This window comes from Pongo pygmaeus, chromosome 1, assembly GCF_028885625.2.
Source record: "Pongo pygmaeus isolate AG05252 chromosome 1, NHGRI_mPonPyg2-v2.0_pri, whole genome shotgun sequence".
Lineage (NCBI taxonomy): Eukaryota > Metazoa > Chordata > Mammalia > Primates > Hominidae > Pongo > Pongo pygmaeus.
Genome location: NC_072373.2, coordinates 218,173,078 through 218,196,960, shown reverse-complemented (window position 1 = coordinate 218,196,960; position 23,883 = coordinate 218,173,078). Strand labels below are relative to the sequence as shown.

Below are 23,883 nucleotides of genomic sequence, written 5' to 3'. Positions count from 1 at the left end.
GTTTAGTGGAGCAATGGCCAATAATTCATGGACCCTATAGGAGTGATCTTGCCTGCTCTTTAGAGGTTGGGACACACTCTTCTTGGTAGCAGAAGGGCAGAACTATGCCTCTGTGGCCACTTATTGCAGAATGGAACTGGAATAAACTGAGGGCTCTTTCACACATGCTAGAGAAATGACTTTGGCCCTAGGAGAAGAGGGAGTTGCAGAGGATTGTCCTGAGAAACTTGCCTTTTCACTGGATTGTCCTCAAGAGTTTTTCTTTGCAGATTTGTCAGAATGAGCCTCCAGTCCCCATCCAGACTCCTGGGGCTGGCAGGGCAGAGCCTGCTGAGGAAGCAGTTCTTGACCATCTTCACCTTGGATGAGCTGCCCAGGGAGGTCTTCCCTCTGCTGTTCATGGAGGCCTTCAGCATGAGACACTATGAGGCCCTGAAGCTGATGGTGCAGGCCTGGCCCTTCATCCACCTCCCTCTGGGATCCCTGATGAAGACACCTCATCTGGAGACCTTGCAAGCTGTGCTGAAGGGACTTGATACACTGCTGGCCCAGAAGGTTTGCCCCGGGTGAGGTGACTCAGGTGGCCTGGTGGGAAGGGTCCAGGCATGTGGGGACGGGACAGTGGGATCAGGAGGAGTGGTGGGGTTGGGGAGCTAGCGTGGCTCAGAGGCTTCTGCTGGTGCCCATGAGAGGCCTTGACCATTGCCCAGATCCTCTGGGAAAGGACTGCTCACCATACAGTGTCCACTGAGGAAACAGGAACCTGCTTTCTCCCAGTGGATGGTAAAGGTTCTAGAAGTGAGAACCAGGCAGAACCCAAGGGGGAGCGAGATGGAGAAGAGACAGAAGGAGGAGCACTGAGGACAGGAGCAGCTGATTGATGTCCTGGATGTGGAGTGAAAGCTCAGGTCAGGGGTGGGTCCTTGCCTACATTCTGAGCTTTTCCCCTATGTTACTCACAGGAGGTGGAAACTTCAAGTGCTGGATTTGCGGGATGTTGATGAGAATTTCTGGACCATATGGTCTGGAGCCAGGGCCCTCTCCTGCTCCACAGTGGCCATGAGTAAAAGGCAGACAGTGGAGGACTGTCCAAGGATGGGAGAGTGCAAGCCCTTGAGGATGTTCATAAACCTCTGTCTAAAGAAAAGTACTCTGGATGAATGCCAGAGCTACGTTTGTGGGTGGATCCACTACAGAAGAGGTCTAGTGCACCTGTGGTGTAATAAGGTGCAGAATTACTCAATGCCAACTTCAACTTTCAGAAATTTATTGAAAAGAGTATACCCAGACAGTATCCAGGATTTGGAAGTTAGGAGAAAGTGCTCTCTGAATAAAACAGGAAAGTTTGCCCCTTACCTCAGCCAGATGAGCAATCTTCACAAACTCTTTTTAGCCTTCGGTTATGATGATGAGTTATATGAAAGCGGCCAACAGCAGTTCGTTCCTGACTTGGACTGTCCATTCCTCTGCCTGTCCTACCTTAAGATGCTTTATATAAGAAAGGTCAATAATATCAAAGAGCACCTGGAGCACCTGCTCAGGTAAGAAAGGATGGTGAGCTTTCTCTGCAGACCTTACCATAGACTTTTGTTCTTTTTCACAGTAAACGCTAGTGGGCATCTACTGTGTGCCAGCCACTGGTGATGTCACAGGGAATGGGACGCTAGAATGTCAATGCCTTATGCTGTTCAGTGCTCTATATCCTGAACTGGGTATCACAAAACCGCTCAAATAAGGGCAGAGGGATGGCTTAGAGTAGATGTTACACAGAGAGACATGTAGGGAGCTAGTTAGTCAGGGGTTCAGATCTAGGGAGGGTGCATTTGTGAATTCCTTTTTAGGAAGTGTGTTTGAAGTTAATATGATGAAACTTACTCTTCATATAGAGGAGAATATGAAAGAAGGGAAAGTGCATCAAACCTGTGCGTTTCACAGTAGAAGCTCCGTCCTCACAGCTTAGTAAACACCAATGATCCTGTCTCTAATTCCCTGTCTGTAAAAGGTTCTTTTGAACCCCAGGAAAAGTAGTTGACATGAGAAAAGCGTGCTTCTTGGATGGAGGTGAGGGAGTAGGCAGGAGAGTGATATAAAGTGATAGGTGGTTTGCAGACGCGGGCATGTCAGGGAACCTTTGCAGGCAGGTGGCCCTAGCAGAAGTCCCTAGACCTTACTCAGTTGAGTTCTTTGTGCACATCTCCCAGTGGGCTTCTCTGGCCCAGAGCTGAGGTTGTCTGCTGAAAGATGAAGTAAAGAAGCTTTAAAGATTTTGTGTCCTTCAACCAATCACACAAGAAAGGGTGACAAGACTGAGCCTAAAATGGAGCTGCCCCTGAATGATCTGAGTCTTCATCAGGCAGCACCTTGCATGCGGGCCATCATCTGATGATGGGAACAAACTTGTGTTTGGGTGAAACAGGCTTCCCCATTGCAGGTTAATATAACACCTGTGTTGCAGTAAGGTGCAGAATTACTCAATACCCACTTTAAGCTTACCATTGAGATTATTTCCCACCCCCCTCCTCTAACTGGCACCATTGCCCAAAGCTAACTTCTTGCTTTCCCCAGGTGCCTCAAGAACCCCTTGGGGAGGTTTATATTCTGTCATGCTTACCTAGCTGATCGGGACATGGAGTATCTGTCTCAGTACCCAAGCCTCAGTCAGCTAAAGGAGCTGCATCTGATTGATATCCTAATGTGGACCACCAATCTTGAGCTCCTTGGAGCTCTGCTAGAGAAAGTTGCTGCTACTCTCCAGATCCTCACATTAAAGGACTGTCAGATCCAGGACTCCCAACTCGGGGTCCTCCTGCCTGCCCTGAGCCTCTGCTCCCAGCTCACCAACTTCTATTTTCATGGAAATGAGACCTCCATGAATGCTCTGAAAGACCTGCTGAGTCACACAGGCAGGCTGAGCAAGTTAGGCCTGGAGTTGTATCCTGCCCCTCTGGAGAGTCTTGACAGCAGGGGTCATGTCAACTGGGAGATCCTCACCCCAATTCGGGCTGAGCTGATGCGTACACTCAGGGAAGTCAGGCAGCCCAAGAGGATCTTTTCTGGTCCCGTCCCCTGTCCTTCCTGTGGCTCATGGCCATCTGAGAAAGTGGACTTCCATCTTTGCTCTTAGGGAAGGCTTGGTTAGTGGGATGGATACGCTTTCTTCTGGACCCTTGGGCACTAAAATCTATGACATAGGTGCTTTTTTTTTTTTTTTTTTTTTTTTGATGGAGTCTCGCTCTGTCCCTCAGGCTGAAGTGCAGTGGCAAAATCTCAGCTCACTGCAACCTCCACCTCCCAGGTTCAAGTGATTCTCCTGCCTCAGCCTCACTAGTAGCTGGTGGTACTGGTGTGTGCCACAACACCCAGCAAATTTTTGTTTTGTTTTGTTTTACTTTTTTTTTTTTTGAGATGGAATCTCTGTCACCCAGGCTGGAGTGCAGTGGCATGATTTCAGCTCACTGCAACCTCCGCCTCCTGGGTTCATGCCATTCTCCTACTTCAGCCTCCCGAGTAGCTGGGACTACAGGCGTCTGCCACCACACACAGCTAATTTTTGGTATTTTTAGTAGAGTCAGTGTTTCACCGAGTTAGCCAGGATGGTCTCGATCTCCTGACCTTGTGATCTGCCCACCTTGGCCTCCCAAAGTGTAATTTTTGTATTTTTAGTAGAGACAGGGTTTCACAATGTTAGAGGATGCTGGCCTCGAACTCCTGACTTCAAGTGATCAGACCACCTTGGCCATCCACAGTGCTGGGTTTACAGGCATGAGCAGCCAAGCCTGGTCAGGTGCATCTTAAAGGAAGCACACAGCCATGTGTTTCAGGCACGTGCTGACTGTGAGTGGAAAAACAAAGGTGAATCAGCTGGGGGCAGGACTGGGTGAAAATGCTGACTTGGCATCGATGAGGCCTTCAGGGACTTGTTTCCTAGACTCAAAAATAGAACCTGAATTTCTAGAGTGATGCAGGAGTTACCCTTGCAAGGATGGTTATTTAAAAATGTCAAAAATAAATGGAACCTGAATGGAAACTTTCTGGTGTCTTCCATGATTGGTCAATCTCTTTTAGCTATTTATACATCAGATATCTCTTATTACTGATGAGAGGTACTAAGTCATCTGTGATTAAGGTTCAGCTGCAGCAAATTAAGTCATCAAAACTGAAATGTGATCATTTTGATTAATTCTCACCAATTTTTTACTTCCCTTCAGTCATCTGTTTCTTCCTTACTTTCTCCCATACTTGTTCACTGGGTTCATTCACAAAGGATGCACACTTGGGGCCTGGAACATTCTGTGTGGGCAGTGATGATGAGCCACTGAAATCTACCCTCTTCTCAGGGGCCCTCACTGCTCCCCAGATACTGAGACCCTGCTCACTCCTAATGGGCAGATCCAGAGGAATCCACTCCTGATCTTTGGCCATGCCAGGAAATGGCTTCACTGCACGAGGGGCTGCACCCTGACCTTGAAGGGAATGGCCACAGTGTGTATTGCAGGAGCCTCATGACATCACCAACCCTCACCTGTCCCCAAGGTAGCTGGTGGGTTTCACTGAATTAAAGTGGTTGTGTCCAATTTCCCTTTTAGAAAAATGCATATTACATATTCTAAATATTTCTAGTCTACAGTAATAGAAAAATACATCTTTTGGAAAGCTAATTCATACCAATGAGATATCTTCCTATAACATCTCCCTTCTCTCCTTATCAAGAAACACAAGAGACCAGGGCACTGACCTGCAGGCAGCATTTCCACGCTGCCTTGAGAATCTATTTGGAACTTGCCCCCTGTGGGCCAGGAAGCTCTCTGATGGTTCACTGAGGTGAACCTGGGCTCACTATATTGACCCAGTTTATGTCAAATTCCTAGACTCATGTGTTCCTCCTGTCTTGGCCTCCTAAAGTGCTGGAATTACATGCATGAGCCACCATGCCTAGTCTTACTGTTTTTCTAATTTTAAAATTATTGTGGATATATAAATCTCGTGTATATTTACAGGGTACATCTGATGTTCTTTTTTTTTTGTGAGATGGAGTCTCCCTCTGTCATCCAGGCTGGAGTGCAATGGCACAATCTGGGCTCACTGCAACCCCCACCTTTGGGGTTCAAGAAATTCTCCTGTATCAGCTTCCTGATTAGCTGGGACTACAGGAGCCCATCACCACACCTGGCTAATTTTTATATTTTAAGTGGAGGTGGGGATTCACCAGGTTGTCCAGGCTGGTCTTGAACTCCTGACCTCAGGTAATCCACCCGCCTCAGCCTCCCAAAGTGCTGGGATTATAGACATGAGCCACAGCACCTGGCTTGATATTCTGATACAAGTGTAAAATGAGTAATGTTCAAATCAGGGTAACGCAGGTTTTCACCATCTCAAGAATTTATCATTTCTTTGTGTTAGCAACATTCCAATTCCTTTGTTTTAATTATGTAGAAATTTACTATGAACTATTGTCAATATGAGTTGCCCTATGGTGTTACTGAACTCTAGATCTTATTCCTACCTAACTGCATTTTTGTACCCATTAACCATCCCCTTCTTTTTTTTTTCTGTTTTTTTTTTTTTTTTTTTGAGATGGAGTCTTGCTCTGTCACCCAGGCTGGAGTGCAGTAGTGCGATCTCAGCTCACTGCAAGCTCCACATCCTGGGTTGATGCCATTGTCCTGCCTCAGCCTCTGAGTAGCTGGGACTAGAGGTGCGTGCCACCACGTCCGGCTAATTTTTTTGTATTTTTAGTAGAGACAGGGTTTCACCATATTTGCCAGGATGGTCTCAATCTTCTGACCTCGTGATCCACCCGCCTTGGCCTCCCAAAGTGCTGGGATTAGAGGCGTGAGCCACCATGCCCTTCTTATTCTTTGTTTCCCATTATCCTTCCTAGCTTCTGATGACCATCATTCTACTTTCTATTTTAAGTTTCATGTTTTTTAGTTCCTAAATATGTGTGAGAACATGCCATGTTTGTCTTTCTGTATCTGGCTTACTTCACTTACCATAATGCCCTCCAGTTCCATCCATGTTGTTGCAGATGACAGGATTTCATTCATGTTTATGGCTGAATGATATTTTATTGTGTATATTTACCACATTTTCTTGACCCGTTTATCTGTTGATGGACACTTAGGTTGTTTCCATATTTTGGCTATTATGGATAGTGCTGTAATAAATATGGGAGTGCAGGCCAGGTGCAGTGGCTCACACCTGTAATCCCAGAACTTTGGGAGGCCAAGGCTGGTGGATCCCTTGAGGTCAGGATTTAGAGACCAGCCTGACCAAGATGGTGAAACTCCGTTTCTACTAAAAATACAAAATTAGCCGGACATGGTGACACACACCTGTAATCCCAGCTACTTGGGAGGCTGAGGGAGGAGAATCACTTGAACCCAGAAGGCAGAGGTTGCAGTGAGATAAGATCACACCACTGCACTCCAGCCTGTGCAACAAGAGTAAAAACTCAGTCTCACAAAAATAAAAAGAAATAAAGAAAAAGAAAAATAATATGGAAGTGCAGATATCTCTTGGATATATTTCTTTTTTCTTTTGGATATATATCCAGCAGGGGAGTTTATGGTTCATATAGTAATTCTATGTTTATTTTTTGGAGGAAACTCCATACTGTTTTTCATAGTAGCTGTACTAATTTACATAACTACCAATGGTGTACCAGGGTTCTCATTTCTCCATCTTCTCCTTGGCATCATTTTCTGTTGGTTTTTCTATTTTTTCAGAGACAGGGTCTTGCAATGTTGCCCAGGTTGGTTTTGAACTTCTGGCCTCAAGTGATCCTCCCACCTCAGCCTCTCAAAGTGCTGGGATTACAGATGTGAGTTACTGCCCCTGATCTACCGAGTAAACTAGAATCCTCACGGGAGGCTATGACTCTGGGTTACCTGATTTATATCAGTTGACACACATGTATTAGGACCTGAGAAAGCCTAAAAATGAATGACTACATCATTCCCTCAAAACCTACTTTTAGGGATGACCCAAACAAGGAAACCCTGCTCGAGTTGCCTGCCACCTTTGAAACTGTCAGGCCATTAGAATGAAGATTGTCCACTATTGCACCAGGTCTCTGTTGGACCAAACCGTTTTGGCTCAGACACTGTTTGCTTAGAGGACATTTCTTTTTTCTTTTTCTTTTTTTTTTTTTTTTTGAGGCAGAGCCTTGCTCTGTCACCCAGGCAAAGAGACTTTCCATGAACTATCTACTGATGATGATCAGACCTTCCATGACCCAGAACCTGGAGCTAATGGCTTTTAGAAACAAAAACAGAGGAAAACTGTCCTTGAGCCTCATTTGAAGGGATTCTGTCAGGTGAGTTACATTTAAGGATTTCCATGGGAAACCCTCTTCTAGAGGTAGATGGTGTTAGGAAATCGCTTTCCCAAGATGACAGAATAAGACACCCTGTGACTTCCTTTCACTGATGAAGACTTCCTTTTATTTTGCACTAACACAAAAGGTTCCAATTTATACCTCTATTTTCATAGGAATTTTTCCTTCTCAAATCAAACATCCTCTGGATCCTCTATTTAAAATGTAGCCATGTAGCCACTCTTTTTTTTTTTTTTTGAGATAGAGTTTCCCTCTGCTGCCGAGGCTGGAGTGCAGTGGCACCATCTTGGCTCACTGCAACCTCCATCTCCTGGGATAAAGCAATTCTCTCACCTCAACCAGTAGCTGGGATTACAGGCATATGTCACCACACCCAGCCTCGATTTTTCTTCATTTTAAACCTGAGTAATCTACAGTTGATTTTATGGAGAGAAAAAGGCACTGAAAAAGGCACTGTGTTGTCTGATCAATGAGGTTTGGCCCCAGGAACTCATGGCATGAAAATGAAATCATGATGATCAGCTCCTCCTATTCTTTACTTCCCTCTGGGTGTGTGTTACCACCTTGCTTCTTTATGTGAGTGTTCAGAAGGTTAACACAAATACTAGGTGGACACACAGGGCCTGGATCATTCTAAGTGACCAGTGGGTGTGAGACCCTGAAGTTAAGCCCCTTCTTCTCAGGGGCCCTCACTTCAATCCAGATGCTGAGACCCTGCTCACTCTTAATGGGTGGATCCAGAACCCTCAATTTCTGACCATTACCTGTGCCAGGAAAGGACTTCACTGCAAAAGGTGTGGCCCCTGCCCTGGAAGGGAAGGCCCACACTGTGCATGAGCAGGAGCCTCAGGGCATTGCCAATCCATGCCTGTCCTGATGGTGGGTAGCAGCCTTAGCTGAATTAAACTACCTGTCACCAGTAAAGACATCATATTCCCTTTTATCTGAATATGAAACTCATAGAGGCATATAACACTTGTAAAATATTTCTTTTTTTTTTTTAAGTGGAATTTCAGTCTTTTTGCCCAGGCTAGAGTGCAATGGCGTGATCTTGGCTCACTGCATCCTCCACCTCTTGCGTTCAGTGATTCTCCTGCCTCAGTCTCCTGAGTAGCTGGGATTATAGACGTGCACCACCATGCCCGGCTAATGCTGTATTTTTAGTAGAGATGTGATTTCACCATGTTGGCCAGGCTGGTCTTGAACTCCTGACCTCAGCTGATCCTCCTGCCTTGGCCTCCAAAGTGCTGAGATTATAGGCATGAGCCACCATGCTGGGACCATTCTATGGGCTTTGATAAATGGATAATGACACATTTCCACCATTGTAGCATCATGCAGAGTCATTTCACTTCCCTAAAAAGCCTCTCAGCTCTGTCTATTCATCCCACTGTACCCCAAACCCCTGCCAACCACTGGGCTTTGTGCTGTGCCCATGGTCTTGCCTTTTCCAGAATGTCTTACAGGATGTCGTCTTTTCACATTAGCTTCCTTTAGCTTGTAATGTAACATGCATTTAGGGATTCTCCATGTCACTTCAGGGCTTGATAATCTTCTATTGATTGGACGAATCACTGTTTTTATCCATTCACTATTGGAGGGCATCTTGGTTGCTTCCAAGTTTTGGCAATTATGAATAAAGCTGGCAAAAACATCTGTGGGCAGGTTTACTCATTTAGGTAAATGTTATCTAGGATGATTACTGGATAAAGCACTGTGGGTATTTTAGAATTTTTTTTTCCTGGACAATCTCATCTGCTAGACAGACATTGCCATTTAAAGATTAGGGACTAGGCTGGGAGCAGTGGCTCATGCCTGTAATCCCAGCACATTGGGAGACCGAGGCGGGAGGATGACCTGAGGTCAGGAGTTAGAGACCAGCCTGGCCAACATGGTGAAACCCCATTTCTTTTTTTCTTTTTCTTTTCTTTTCTTTTTTTTTTTGAGACGGAGTCTTGCTCTGTCACCCAGGCTGGAGTGCAGTGATGTGATGCCGGCTCACTGCAACCTCCACCTCCTGGGTTCAAGTGATTCTTCTGCCTCAGCCTCCCAAGTAGCTGAGATTACAGGCACATACCACCACGCCTGGGTAATTTTTGTATTTCTAGTAGAGATGGGGTGAGGCACGAGAATCTTGATCCTGGGATGTGGAGGTTGCCGTGAGCCAAGATCGTGCCATTGCACTCCAGCCAGGGCGACAAGAGTAAAACTCCATCTCAAAAAAGAAAAAAAGGGTATGGACTCTGTCTCTGTCACCATGTGGTCCTGCAGGTGAGCATGGAGCCTGATATGTGCTACCAAATGCTGTTGACCACATGGCACATAGAACAATATCAGTTCACAGCCACTAATTTGTCCATTTGGGGACATCAACATTAGCGGGCTACCAGTTATGTAAATAAGTTGGATATGAAAGACAGAGCTGTGGTGATGCTGTGGTCACTCCCTGTGTATCGTGAAGTCCAGCAATCAGAAGAAGCACATGCGGGCAACTTCATTTGTTTCTCATACATCCCCCCTTCCCTGCAATTAATACAGACAGGGCTCTCACTGTAAGACAATCCAATAATACAGACATCAAATGTCTCCTCTGAACTTTCCCTCCATCTCTACCCCCTCTCCAGATAGTTCAGTTTAGTGTGTCTCCTTCCAGACTTTTCCATGACTTCCTAACCATCCTTATGTGCACATAGAGATGTCTGGGTTTTTTTGTTTCTTGTTTTTTGTTTGTTTGTTTTTTTCTTTTTTTTTATTGAGACAGAGTTTTGCTCTTGCTGCCCTGGCTGGAGTGCAATGGTGAGATCTCGGCTCACTGCAACCTCCACCTCCTGGGTTCAAGCTATTCTCATGCCTCAGCCTCCGGAGTAGCTGGAATTACAGACGTGCACCACCACTCGCGGCTCATTTCGTATTTGTAGTAGAGCCACTGCGCCCGGACGGACGATGTCTGGTTTTACCTTTCCTTATAGAAATAGTGTTTTACTGTGGTATTGATCATCTCACTTTTTCCCCCTTAAGTGTAAATCTTGAAGATTTGTTCTCCTTCTAATTAGCTGACCTAGAGTAGTTTATAAAATGAATAGTGCACGGTTTAATCTTTGCCTGTTTATGTACATTTATTTTACCATTACAGACCATGAGGTACTAAAATTCCTTGTACACACTAACGTTTCTCTTTGGCTTCTCAAAGCTTTCTCTCTTTTTATCCCATCTCTTCTGGATCATCAATTTTCTTGTCTCTGACAAATCATTTTCATCAGCTTATGACCAGGCCCTTCACAATCTTTCATTTTGAAAATGAAGCAAAAGGAAAAGAAAGAAAACTGTGCTTGCTGCCATAGGAGTCTCTAGCTGGCATTCATTTCTTCCCATTTCCAGCAGAATTTCTCCCAAGTGTTCTGGGCTGGGCACAGTGACTCACCCCTGTAATATTAGTACTTTGTGAAGCCAAGGCAGGCAGATTCCTTGAGCTCAGGAGTTGAAGACCAGCCTGGGCAACATAGTGAAATCTGGTCTCTACAAAAATTAGCCAGGTATGGTGGTGCACACCTGTAGTCCCAGGTGCTTAGGGAGCTGAGGCTGGAGGATGGCTTGAACCCAGGAGGTCAAGGCTGCAGTGAGGCAAGATAGTGCCATGGCACTCCAGTGTGCATGACAAAGTGAGACCCTGTATCACCAAAAAAAAAAAAAAAAAAAAAAGAATTCTGCACATTCCAATCATGATGTCTTAGTCTCTCATATATTCTCAGTATAATTTTCACTATATTCCAAATACACAGAAAAATATACTAAGTAATACACAAAACACAAAGTTACTCACACCCAGCTTTATTGTTAACATTTTGCCATATTTGCTTCAGATTTCCCCAGATGAATCACCTTCCAGATGAGTCTTCCTGGGTGACCCTCCCTTATTGCTGGAGTCTTGTCTCTTACTTTCTGCCCAGAGAAAACCACTTTCTTGTATTTGTTATATATTGACTGAGCATGGTGGCTCGTGCTTGTAATCCCAGCACTTTGGGAGGCTGAGGTGGGAGGATCACTTGAAGTCAGGAGTTTGAGACACACCCAGCCAACATGGTGAAACCACATCTCTACAAATACAAAAATCAAATTAGATACCTGTAATCTCAGCTACTCAGGAGACTGAGACAGGAGAATCGCTTGAATCCAGGAGACGGAGATTGCAGTGAGCCGAGATCCCGCCACTGCATACCAACCTGGGCAACCGAGTGAGACTCTGTCTCAAAAAAATAAATAAATAAATTCTAATCAGAGACCTCACTCCCTCAAATCTCTAGGCTCAGATAATTTCCATGTGATTTTTTCCACACTGTCAGTTACTTTTGTTTGTTTGTTTGTGTTTTTGTTTTGAGACGGAGTCTTGCTCTGTCGCCCACGTTAGAATGCAATGGCACAATCTCTGCTCACTGCAACCTCCGCCTCCCAGACCCAAGTGATTCTCCTGCCTCAGCCTCCTGAGTAGCTGAGATTACAGGCACCCACCACCGCTCCCGGTTGATTTTTGCATTTTTAGTACAGATGGGGTTTCACCATGTTGACTAGGCTGGTCTCAAATTCCTGACCTGAAGTGATCAGCCCGCCTCAGCCTCTCAGAGTGCCGGTATTACAGGCGTGAGCCACTTCACCCAGCCGGTATTTTCTGTCTTATATAAGATGTTCCAGAAAGAAAGGCCAATATGGAAGGCTGTATAATTCACTTCATGAGAGAGCTGTAGCCTATATTTTAAAAATGAATAAAGATTATAGAAGGAAATTAAATTTAAAACTTATTTGGTGAAAGTTTTATTTTATTTTATTTTATTTTATTTTATTTTATTTTATTTTTTGAAGACTGAGTATCACTCTGTCACCAATGCTGGAGTGCACTGGCACAATCTCGGCTCATTGCAACCTCCGCCTCCCGGAGTCAAGCGATTCTCCTGCCTCAGCCACCCGAGTAGCTGGGATTACAGGCAAACGCCACCACACCCAGCTAATTTTTGTATTTTTAGTAGTGGCAGAGTTTCTTCATGTTGGCCAGGGTAGTCTCCAACTTCTGACCTCAGGTGATCCACACGCCTCGGCCTCCCTAAGTGCTGGGATTAAAGGCATGAGCCACTCACTGCGCCTGGCCAGCAAAAGTTCTTAAGAAAATATCAGCTGCCTAAATGCAACAGTGCATTAGAAAGTCATATATAATGGCCATTCTGGGAATGCCAGACTATCACAGAAAAATCTAAGTGTAATTCACCACACTGGCAAACTAAAGAGGGAAAAGCAAGTTTCCTACAAAATGCAGAAAAGAACTGCAGAAAAATTAGCTAGGCACAGTGGCTCACACCTGTAATCCCAGCACTTTGGGAGACCGAAGCGGGCAGATCACCTGAGGTCAGGAATTTGAGACCAGCCTGACCAACATGGTGAAACCCCATCTCTACTAAAAATACAAAAAAAATTAGCTGGGCGTTGTGGTGCCTGCCTGTAATCCCAGCTACTCGGGAGGCTGTTGCAGGAGAATCCCTTGAATCTGGGAGACTGAGGTTGCAATGAGTCATGATCATGCCACTGCACTCCAGCCTGGGCAACAAGAGTGAGACTCTGTCTCAAAAAAAAAAAAAAAAAAAAAAAAAAAAAAAAAAAAAAAAAGAATTGCAGAAAAATCAAATTAAATTTATAATAACATATTTTGGAAAATGAAATGTTGTATGTTAAAAAACTTGCATTAAACATCAGATGTAATGGATAAACATTAACTCCCTTCCTACTGAGATATGAAATAAGGTAAGACCCTCAGCAACTTAGGATTTAGAGGCACATAGGTATTTTAGTCAGTAGTAAAGACTCCAGATCCATGTTGATTAATTTAAGTTCAAAACTGGCTCAGTGACCAATGGCTGTGTGATCTTATCCAACTTTCTTAACCTCTCTGTGTTTTAGCTCACTCACCCATTAAATGGGATAATCACAATATTGACTTCACAAAGTGCTATGAGTTAATTTATTTCAGTACTTCAAGCTGTATTTGACATACGGCAAGCAATAATATTTTTATTGTTATTATATTTGAAAAATATATTAGTTAAAAACTTAGGTAAGAAACCAAGGTCTATAATTAAGGTGATTATAAGCCTTCATACACCCTTGTTGTTCTGAAAATCTCAATTATAACAAGACTGGGCAAGGTGGCTCATGCCCGTAATCCCAGCACTTTGGGAGGCCGAGGTGGGTGGATCACCTGAGGTCAGGTGTTCGAGAACAGCCTGTCCAAGATGGCAAAACCCTATCTCTACTAAAAATACAAAAAGTAGCTGGGCATGGTGGCAGGCACCTGTAATCCCAGGTACTTGGGAGGCTAAGAGAGGAGAATCACTTGAACCTGGGGGGTGGAGCTTGCAGTGAGTAGAGAAGCACCATTGCACTCTAGCAGTCTGGTGACAGAGCAAGACTCCATCTACATAAAATTATTATTATTAATAATAATAATTATTATAATTATAACGGACTGTCCGTTCACTCTCCAACGTGTCAGGAAGAGATTCACCCCTTCCCTATCTCACACTCAGGACTATGAAAGGCACGTATTAGTAAAGCTCCATGTTTGTGGAGTGAATCAGTGAATGAGTCCTGGACTTTCACCCTATCCTTAAATCTTTCACTTTGATGGATGAATATCTAATTCAATCAGTTAACCTCAGGATTAACTGGGTGGGGCTTAAGAATTCTAATCAAATGTAGTTCTCTCTCGCTTTTTTTTTTTTTTGAATCTAGCCTATTTCCCAGGCTAGAGTGCAGTGGTATAATGTCAGCTCACTGCAACTTCTGCCTCCTGGTTCAAGTGATCCTCCTGCCTCAGCCTCCCTAGTAGCTTTGACTACAGGCACATACCACTGCACCGGGCTAATCTTTGTAATTTTAGTAGAGGTAGGGTTTTACCATGTTCACCAGGCTGGTCTTGAACTCCTGACCTCAGATGATCCACCTTCCTTGGCCTCCCAAAGTGCTGGGATTACAGGTGTGAGTCACTGCGCACAGCCAAAGTGGTTCATTTTCAATATGTGTAAAAGATGTGTATTGGAAACTTCTGTCTTGTGAATGATGCATAACACTGTTACATAGCTTTCAAAGCTTCTCACTGAAATTTTCAATAATGAGTCCGGGGTGGAGGCTCCTGCCTGGAATCCCAGCACTTTGGGAGGCCAAGGCAGGTGGATTGTTTCAGTCTAGGAGTTCAAGACCAGCCTGGACAACATAGTGAAACCCACTGTCTTTACAAAAAGTCAAAAAATAAAAGATTAGTTGGGCATGGTGATGCCTGCCCGTGGTCCCAGCTACTCGGGAGGCTGAGGTGGAAGAATCCTTTGAGCCTGGGAGGTCAAAGCTGCACTGAGCAGAGATCACAGCACTGCACTCCAGCCTGGGTGACAGAGCAAGATGCTGTCAGAAAGACAGAGAGAGAGGAAGAAAGAAAGAAAGAAGGAAGGGAGGGATGGAGAGAAGGAAGGAAGGAAGGAAAGAAGGAAAGAAAGAAAGAAGGAACGAAAGAAAGAGAAGAAAAAAAGAAGGAAGGGAAAGAAAGAAAGAAGAAAGAAAGAAAGAAAGAAGGAAAGGAGAGAGGGAAAGAAGGAAAGAAGAAAGAGACAAAGATAAAGAGAAAGAAAGCTTAAATAATGAAAAGAAAACAAATAGAACCCGTTCTAGGGAGGCCCCATGAGTGTTCCCAGCCAGCTTATTTGTAGGAACTGAAAATGTAGGCATGTGGGCTTGCAACACTCCCATTCCCATTGTTTTAGAACCTTGAGTAAGTAGAAATTTCCCCAAAGTTCGGAGGGATTAGCTTTCAGGTTCCACCATATTCACAACTCACTGGATGGAGCACTGGATGGAAAGGAAGGGCTAGTGGTGGTCCTGCCTCCTCACTGCTTGAGAGACACTCATGCTGATGCAGCAGAGGCAGAAGCCTGGCTTTGTGGCCATTGAGTACAGAGTAGAATAGGATTAAATTGAGGACTCTTTCCCCACTGCCAGAGCAGTGACTTTGGCCATAGGAGAAGATGAAATTGCATTGGCTTCACCTGAGAGTGATGCCTTTTCTCTGGATTTGTCCTGTGGAAGTTTTCCTTGTAGATTCATGAAGATGAGCATCCGGACTCCACCCAGACTTCTGGAGCTGGCAGGGCAGAGCCTGCTGAGGGACCAGGCCTTGACCATCTCTACCCTGGAGGAGCTGCCCATGGAACTTTTCCCCCCACTATTCATGGAAGCCTTCAGCAGGAGATGCTGTGAGGCCCTGAAGCTGATGGTGCAGGCCTGGCCCTTCCGCCGCCTCCCTCTGAGGCCTCTGATGAAGATGGCTTGTCTGGAGACCTTCCAAGCTATGCTCGATGGGCTTGATGCACTGGTTACCCATGGGGTTCGTCTCAGGTGAGGTGGGCCAGGTGGGCTGGCGGGGAGGGCCCAGGTGTCCAGAGAAGGAACAGCTGGGTCATGAGGAGTGGGGAGGCCCAAGAGGGGATGACGCTGTTGAGAAAGCTCAGAAAGGCCTTGGCCATTCCCCAGCTCCTCAGGGAAAGGACTGCTCACCATGCAAGTCCATGGAGGTAACAGGAATCTCTCCTCTAATGGCACTGAAAGGCACCACAAAAAGTGAGAACTGGGCAGGGCACAGTGGCTCACAACGTAATCTCAGCCCTTTGGGAGGCCGAGGTCAAGAGTTTCAGACCAGCCTGTCCAACATGGTAAACCCCGACTCTACTAAAAATACAAAAATTAGCTGGGCATGGTGGTGGGCTCCTGTAATCCCAGACACTTGTGAAGTTGAGGCAGGAGAATCATTTGAACCCGGGAGGTGGAGGTTACAGTGAGCCGAGATCACATCACTGCACTCCAGCTGGGGAGACAGCGGGAAACTTCATCTCAAATAAAAAAGTGGAATTGGGCAGGATCCAAGGGGAAAACAGGATGGAGAATAGTCAGAGAGAGGGAGAAGAAGCAGTGAGGTGAGCAGCTGCTATCCAGGATGTGGAGTTTAAGTTCAGAAATGAGTACTTGAACTCTCAGCCTCACCTCTATTTTCCCACAGGAGGTGGAAACTTCAAGTGCTGGATTTACAGGATGTCACTGAGAACTTCTGGATGGTTTGGTCTGAAGCCATGGCTCATGGGTGCTTCCCCAATGCCATGAGGAACAGAAAACCAGTGCCAGACTCTCCAAGGATGAGAGGACAGCAGCCCTTGACTGTCTTCATACACCTTTGGCTCAAGAACAGGACTCTGGATGAATACCTCACCTGCCTCCTTCTGTGGGTCAAGCAGAGGAAAGATTTTCTACACCTGTGCTGTAAGAAGCTGAAAATTTTGGGAATGCCCTTCTGCAATATCAGAAGCATCCTGAAAATGGTGAACCTAGACTGTGTCCAGGAGGTGCAAGTGAGTTGCAGGTGGATACTGCCCATCCTGGCACAGTTTGCCCCATACCTATGCCAGATGAGGAATCTTCAGAAGCTCTATCCCTCCCACATGGATGTCTCTCGCTACATTTTCCCAAAACAGAAAGAGTTTGTTACACAGTTCACCACTCAGTTCCTCAAGCTGCAGCACCTCCAAAAGCTTTATATAAACCCTGTTTCTTTCCTCGAAGGCCACCTGGACCAGCTGCTCAGGTGAGGGAGGGTGGTGAGCTTTCTCTGCAGACCACAGCAGAGCCTGTGGTACAGCAAATGCTAGTGGGCATCTACTGTGAGCCAGACTATGAGGATGTAACAGTGAAGAGGACACTAGAACGTCCATGCATTGTCCTGTTGGCAGCTCTGTCCTGAAATGGGTATCACGCAACTATCCCAATAGAGGCAGATGGATCAGCTGCGGTAGATGCTATAGAGAGGCTGTCATGCTAGGAAGCTAGCTACTGGAGGGTTCAGATCTAATGAGGGTGCCTTTGTGAATTCTTCCTGAGGATCTATGTCTAAGTTAAGATGATGAAAACTAGGCCAGGGGTGGTGGCTCATGCCTGTAATCCTAGCACATTGGGAGTCTGAGGCAAGTGGATAACTTGAGCCCAGGAGTTTAAGACCAGTCTGGTAACATAGCAAGACCCCTTTCAGAAATGAATCAATAAAAAATAAAAATAAAAAAGATAATTTTTTTTTTTCTTGGAGAAGGAGTTTCTCTTTTATTGTCCAGGCTAGAGTGCAGTTGCTCCATCTCAGCTCACTACAGCTTCCGCCTCCCGGGTTCAAGTGATTCTCCTGCCTCAGCCTCCCAAGTACCTGGGATTACAAGTGTGGGCCATCACACCTGGCTAATTTTTATATTTTAAGTAGAGACAGGGTTTCAACATGTTGGCCAGGCTATTCTCCAACTCCTGACCTCAGGTGATCAAACTGCCTTGACCTCCCAAAGTGCTGGGATTATAGGCGTGACACACCATGCCCAGGCAACAAGCTAATTCTTCAGAAGATGATGGGAAGTAGGGAAGTTAAGTGGGCACTGAAGAGGGGAATGCTCAGCAAACCTGCACATTTCAGAATACCAGCATTCTGCCCCTCAGCTTGGTGAACACAAATGATCCCATCTCTACTTCCCTGTCATAATAGGTTGTTTTGAGCTCCGGGTAAATTAATTACATAGGAAATACATGATTCTGAAACAGGGTCAGGGAGCAGGCACAAAGAATGGTGAAAGAGATGGTTTGCTGATGATACAGGCATGTCAGAGACTCCTGCAGGCCGCTCACCCCAGCTGATGTTGCAGGATCCTGCCTGGGTTTGTCCCTTCTGCTGGCATCTCCAATGGGCTTGTGTGGCCCAGAGATGTGGTTTCCTGCCTGACAGATGAGGAAAGGGAGCTTTAGGGATTCTGTGAACTTGATTCATTCCTATAAATGATGGTGAAAAGACAGGCTTAAATGGATATATATATAATTTTTTTTTTGATACAGAGTCTTGCTCTGCCACCCAGGCTACAGTGCAGTGGCATGATCTCTGCTCACTGCAACCTCCACCTCCTGGGTTCAAGCGATTCTCCTGCCTCAGCCTTCTAAGTAGCTGGAATTGTAGGCACCTGCCACCACACCTGGCTAATTTTTGCATTTTTAGTAGAGACGGGGATTTGGCATGATTGCCAGGCTGGTCTCAAACTCCTGACCTCAAGTAATCTGCCAGTCTAAGCCTCCCAAAGTTCTGGGATTACAGGTGTGTGTTACTGCGGCAGGCCTATAATGCAATTGACCTCTGTGGCAAAGCTCTTCATCACGCATCATCCTAAGTGTTGACCATCAGACAATCAGAATTACCCTGGGCTTGGGAAAAATGACCTTCGTCCTTCATCTTGAAATTCCCCACCACCCTCAACTCACCCCTACAATTCCCCAGAACTAACTTCTTGCTCTCTCTCCCCAGCTGTCTGAAGACCCCGTTAAAGATCCTCGCAATAACTAACTGTGTGCTTTTGGAATCAGACTTGAGACATCTGTCCCAGTGCCCGAGCGTCAGTCAACTAAAGACCCTGGACCTGAGGGGTATCAGACTGGCCAATTTCAGTCTTGTGCCTCTCCAAGTTCTGCTAGAAAAAGTTGCAGCCACCCTTGAGTACCTGGATTTAGTTGACTGTGGTATCGTAGACTCCCAATTCAACGCCATCCTTCCGGCCCTGAGCCGCTGCTTTGAGCTCACCACCTGCAGCTTCTGTGGAAATCCCATCTCCATGGCCACCCTGGAGAACCTGCTGTGCCACACAATCAGACTCAACAACTTATGCCTGGAGCTGTATCCTGCCCCACGGGAGACTTATGGTGCTGATGGTACTGTCTGCCGGAGCAGATTTTCCCAAATTAGGGCTGAGCTGATGGGGAGAGTGAGGGACTTAAGGCATCCCAAGAGGATCTTGTTCTGTACTGACTACTGCCCTGACTGTGGCAACAGGTCATTTTATGGCCTGGAGTTAGATCAATGCTGCTGTTGAATACCTGCCTATTTAGGCGGATATATCAAATGCTTCCTTCTGGACACATGGAAACTAAAACCTCGGTCTTAGGTACATCCTAAAGGGAGCACAGAAACCACCGTTTCAGACGCCATCTCTGAAAGTGGGAAAGGAAAGGTAATCAAGCAGGGGCCAGACTTGGGGGAAATGTCTACATGGATTCAATGGGACTGTGGGGACCTGTGTCCTGTAGAGTCGAACATGGGAATGTGAATGTTTAGAGTGGAATTCAGGCTTGAGAATACTTGAGGGAGTTCCCCTTGCATGGATGGTTGTAAAGAAGCAGTCAGAAATATAGGGAAACTGAATGGAAACTGTCTGGTGCCCTCTATTATCAAGTAACTGTTTTCCAGTTTAAGCCTCAGGAATCTTCAGATATTGAATTAAAAAAAAAAAAGGCACTGAGTTGTCCAATCAGTAAGATGCAGCCCCAGAAAAATAAGGCATTTAAATGAAATTTGGTTATTTTAATCAATTTCCTCCCATTCTTTTTTTTGAGAAAGAGTTTCACTCTTGTTGCCCAGGCTGTAATGTGGAGTGCATTGGCGACATCTCTGCTCACTGCAACCTCCATCTCCAAGGTTTAAGAGATTCTCCTGCCTCAGCCTCCCAAGTAGCTGGGATTACAGGCATGTGCCACCATGCCCAGCTAATTATAGTATTTTTAGTTGAGACAGGGTTTCAGCAGTATATTGGTCAGGCTGGTCTGAAACTCCTGACCTCAGGTAATCCACCCAACTCGGCTTCCCAAAGTGCTGCGATTACAGCTGTGAGCCACTGCGTCTGGCTCTTCGTTTGTTTGTTTGTTGTTTAAAGGTGTTGCTCTTTTTTTCTTTTTTTTAAAGTTCTCACTCTGTCCCACAGGCTAGAGTGCAGTGGCACAATCATAGCTCACTGAAGCCTCAATTTCCTGGATTCAAGGGATCATCCCACCTCAGCCTCCTGAGTAGCTAGGACTACAGGCATGAGAATCACCAGGCCTGGGTACTTTTTTTAGTAGAGACAAGGTCTCGCTTTGTTGCCCAGGATGATCTGGAACTCCTGAGCTCAAGTGATTCTCCTGGCCTGGCCTCCCAAAGTGCAGGGAGTATAGCTTTGAGCCACCAAGCTCGGCCTCCTCCAGTTCTTCACTTCTCTTTAGACATCTGTTACCTCCTTGTTAGTTTCTGTGGCTGTTCAGTGGGTTAATACACATTAGGTGGACAGCCAGGGCCTGGAACATTACTGGGCAAGAACAGTGAGCCAATCCACATGGAAAGCACCCTCTCAGGGTCTTTCACTGCTAGCCAGATGCTGAGACCTGGCCACTCCTTGTGAGTCTCCACATGGTTCCGGAAGCCTTAGTTGGTGGACGTCAGCTTCACTGCACAAGGAGCCACTCCCTTCTCACTGCCCTGGAAGGGGATGTCCATATCGTGTATTAGCTGGAGCTTCTGGGTGGCACCAACCCTTGCTCGTTCCCCTGATGACCAGCAACCCTTCTTGAATTAAACTGGTTGTAGCCAGTAAAGACAGCCACTTTCCCTTTAAGTAAAATACTAAAATTATACAGGCATGTAACACCACATAAATATTTCAATCTCACATTTAAAACATTACATCTTTTTGGGGAGCTAGGTCAGGTCGATGAGAGATTTTCTCATAATGCCCCCTCCCATCAAGAAGAGACTAGTGCAGCATGTTTTGGAATCTCACATCAAAGGGTGGAGAACGATCAAATGCCTGTGGGTGATGAGTGACCTTCCCTGTGCTGAGGAAGCCTGCATAATGGGCACCCAAGTGAAGGATCCTGCTGAGGATTCAGGGGTTGGTGTTGTTGTCAGGAATCTTAGCCAAGAGTCTCAGATTCCCTGTAAAATGAGGATGATGATGTCCACCAGCTTGTGGGGCACTGGTAGAATCCAATAAGATGGTTCATGTTTTGGGCTTGGCATGGGGCCTGGCATAGAGTAAGATCAGTACATCTTGGTCTTTTTTCTCTTCTCAGCAGAAGTCCCAGCATTTTTCATCTTTCAATCTCACCTCCTATTCCTGATAACAGGGAGGCAACAAGAACCCAGGGCATGCAGTGGGACTTAGATTCTTCAAGTCACCACAGATTTCATCATGAGTCCCCCAAACAACAGAGCTGCAGGAGCCAGCAGGGGGCACAGTTGGCAGTTCAGGCCTGGATTTATACCTAATTATTTTAAGATCAAAATTTCCAATCCATAGGTATCAGGTGCCATCTGCTGGTAGATCAGATCAGATGGTCTAATTTAGTGTTGCAAGGATTATATTTTATTGTATTTTTAGAAAATTACTATTATGAGCCAGTTGTGGTGGCTCATGCCTGTAATCCCAGCACTTTGGGAGGCCAAGGCAGGTGGATCACCTGAGGTTGAGAGTTAGAGACCAGCCTGACCAACATGGAGGAACCCCTTCTTTACTTAAAATACAAAAAATTAGCCAGGTGTGGTGGCACATGTCTGTAATTCCAGCTACTCAGGAGGCTGAGGCCAGAGATTTGCTTGAACCTGGGAGGTGGAGGTTGCGATGAGCTCAGATTGCACCATTTCACTCCAGCCTTGGCAACAGTAGTAAAACTCCATCTCAAAAAATAGTAATAAAATAAAATAAAATAAAATAAAATAAAATTTATTATGGCCAGGTGTGGTGTCTCACGCCTATGGTCCCAGCATTTTGGGAGGCCAAGGCGGGCAGATGACTTCAGATCAGGAGTTTGAGAGCAGCCTGGCCAACATGGTGAAAGCCTGTCCCTACTAAAAATACAAAAATTTAGCTGGGTATGGTGGCGCTTGCCTGTAATCCCAGCTATTCAGGAGGCTGAGGCAGGACAATCGCTTGAACCCAGGAGGTGAAGGTGGCAGTGAGCTGAGATCGTGGAGCTGCACTCCAGCCTGGGTGAAAGAGCAAGACTCCATCTCAAGGTGGCGGGGTAAAGAATATTTAATTTGGTTTGGAATCTCAAAACAAATGAGATTTTACAAACTAATTTTAAAGACACTGAACAATAATCGTTTCTACTTTAAAATATATTTAGAATAATACAATCAGCTTTGAAAGGAAACATGACAGTTTTTAAAAATATTAAGTTTATTTTATTTTATTTTAAGACAAGATCTCACTCTGTCATCCAGGTTGGAGGGCAGTGGCATTATCACGGCTCACTGCAGGCTCGATCTCCCAGGCTCAGGTGATCTTCCTTCCTCAGTCCCCCTAGCAGCTGGAACAACAGGCATGCACCATCATGTCTGGCTTATTTTTGTATTTTTAGTGGAGACCAGGTTTCACCATGTTGTCCAGACTGATCTTGAGCTTCTGGGCTCAAGCGATCCACCTGCCTCGGCCTCCCAAAATATTGGGGTTACAGGTGTGATCTGCCACATCCAGCCTTGAGTTTATTTATTTATTTATTTATATATTTATTTTTGAGATGAAGTCTCACACTGTCGCCCAGGCTGGAGCACAGTGGCATGATCTCACCTCACTGAAACCACACCTCTAAGGGTGAGACACCACACCCAGCCTTGAGTTTATTTATTTATTTTGGAGATGGAGTCTCAGTCTGTCACCTAGGCTGGAGTGCAGTGGTAAGATCTCAGCTCACTGCAACCTCCACCTCCAGGGTTCAAGCAATTCTGCTATCTCAGCGTCCCAAGTAGCTGGGATGACAGGCATGCACCACCACACCTGGCTATTTTTTTGTATTATTATTATTATTATTATTATTATTATTTAGTAGAGACGGGTTTTCACCATGTAAGCCAGGCTGGTCTCCAAACTCTGACCTCAGGTGATCCGCATGCCTCGGCCTCCCAAAGTGCTAGGACTACGGGCGTGAGCCACCATGCCTGGCCTATTTTTTTTCTTTATAGCAGTTTTAGATTCACAGAAAAACTAAGCAGAAAATCCAGAGTTCCCGTCTACCCACTTCCTCCTTCAATACACAGCACCCCCACAGGATCAGCACCTACACCAGCACAGAGCATTCGTCACAATCAATGAGCCACAGGGACACATCATTATCACCCAATGTCCATAGTTTACATGAGGGATCATTGCTGGTTTTGTATATTCTATGGATTTTAACAAAGGGATAATGACATGTATCCACCATAAGAGCATCATGCAGAGTAGTTTTGTTTCCTTAAAAGTCCTCTGTCCTCTTTCCATTCATCCCATTGTACTCCAAACCCCTGGCAACCACTGGGTTTTCTACCATCTCCATAGAAAAAGGCAAAAGCCTTTTCTGGAATGTCTAACAGGATGAGTCTTTTCACACTGCCTTCCTTCACTTGTACAATAACGTGCATTTTGGAATCTTTCATGTGTTTTTATGGCTTCATAATAGTTCACTGACCAGATGGATCACAGTTTGTTTATCCAGTCACTGACTGAAGGGCATCTTTCTTGCTTCCAAGTTTTGGTGCTTATGATTAAAGCTGCTATAAACATCCAGGTGTGGGTTTACTCATTTCTTTAAATACCTGGGAGCATGATGACTGAATTGTAGGGGTATGGTATGTTTTACAAGGATTTTTTCTTTCTTGACAATCTCAC

General features: G+C 45.4%; 2 protein-coding genes across 2 annotated transcripts; both read left to right on the top strand.

Moving 5' to 3' along the window:
• The first annotated feature begins 279 nt into the window (after window positions 1-279).
• On the top strand, window positions 280-3,212 carry LOC129014481 (PRAME family member 17-like). Its single transcript, XM_054451970.2, has 3 exons — window positions 280-566; window positions 963-1,541; window positions 2,566-3,212. The coding sequence occupies exons 1-3, from the start codon at window positions 280-282 to the stop codon at window positions 3,122-3,124; spliced, it is 1,425 nt and encodes a 474-aa protein (XP_054307945.1). The 3' UTR covers window positions 3,125-3,212.
• Window positions 3,213-15,461: 12,249 nt separating this feature from the next.
• On the top strand, window positions 15,462-19,299 carry LOC129007531 (PRAME family member 15-like). The gene is made up of 3 exons (XM_054438585.1): window positions 15,462-15,763; window positions 16,422-17,000; window positions 18,738-19,299. The coding sequence occupies exons 1-3, from the start codon at window positions 15,471-15,473 to the stop codon at window positions 19,297-19,299; spliced, it is 1,434 nt and encodes a 477-aa protein (XP_054294560.1). The 5' UTR covers window positions 15,462-15,470.
• The last annotated feature ends 4,584 nt before the right edge of the window (window positions 19,300-23,883 follow it).

Bases quoted from the DNA above. Each gene is read 5' to 3' on its own strand.
- LOC129014481 (XM_054451970.2), top strand. From the start codon at position 280: ATGAGCCTCCAGTCCCCATCCAGACTCCTGGGGCTGGCAGGGCAGAGC. The intron at 567-962 runs GTGAGGTGACTC...TGTTACTCACAG, and splicing joins GCCCAGAAGGTTTGCCCCGG to GAGGTGGAAACTTCAAGTGC. The intron at 1,542-2,565 runs GTAAGAAAGGAT...TGCTTTCCCCAG, and splicing joins CACCTGGAGCACCTGCTCAG to GTGCCTCAAGAACCCCTTGG.
- LOC129007531 (XM_054438585.1), top strand. From the start codon at position 15,471: ATGAAGATGAGCATCCGGACTCCACCCAGACTTCTGGAGCTGGCAGGG. The intron at 15,764-16,421 runs GTGAGGTGGGCC...ATTTTCCCACAG, and splicing joins ACCCATGGGGTTCGTCTCAG to GAGGTGGAAACTTCAAGTGC. The intron at 17,001-18,737 runs GTGAGGGAGGGT...CTCTCTCCCCAG, and splicing joins CACCTGGACCAGCTGCTCAG to CTGTCTGAAGACCCCGTTAA.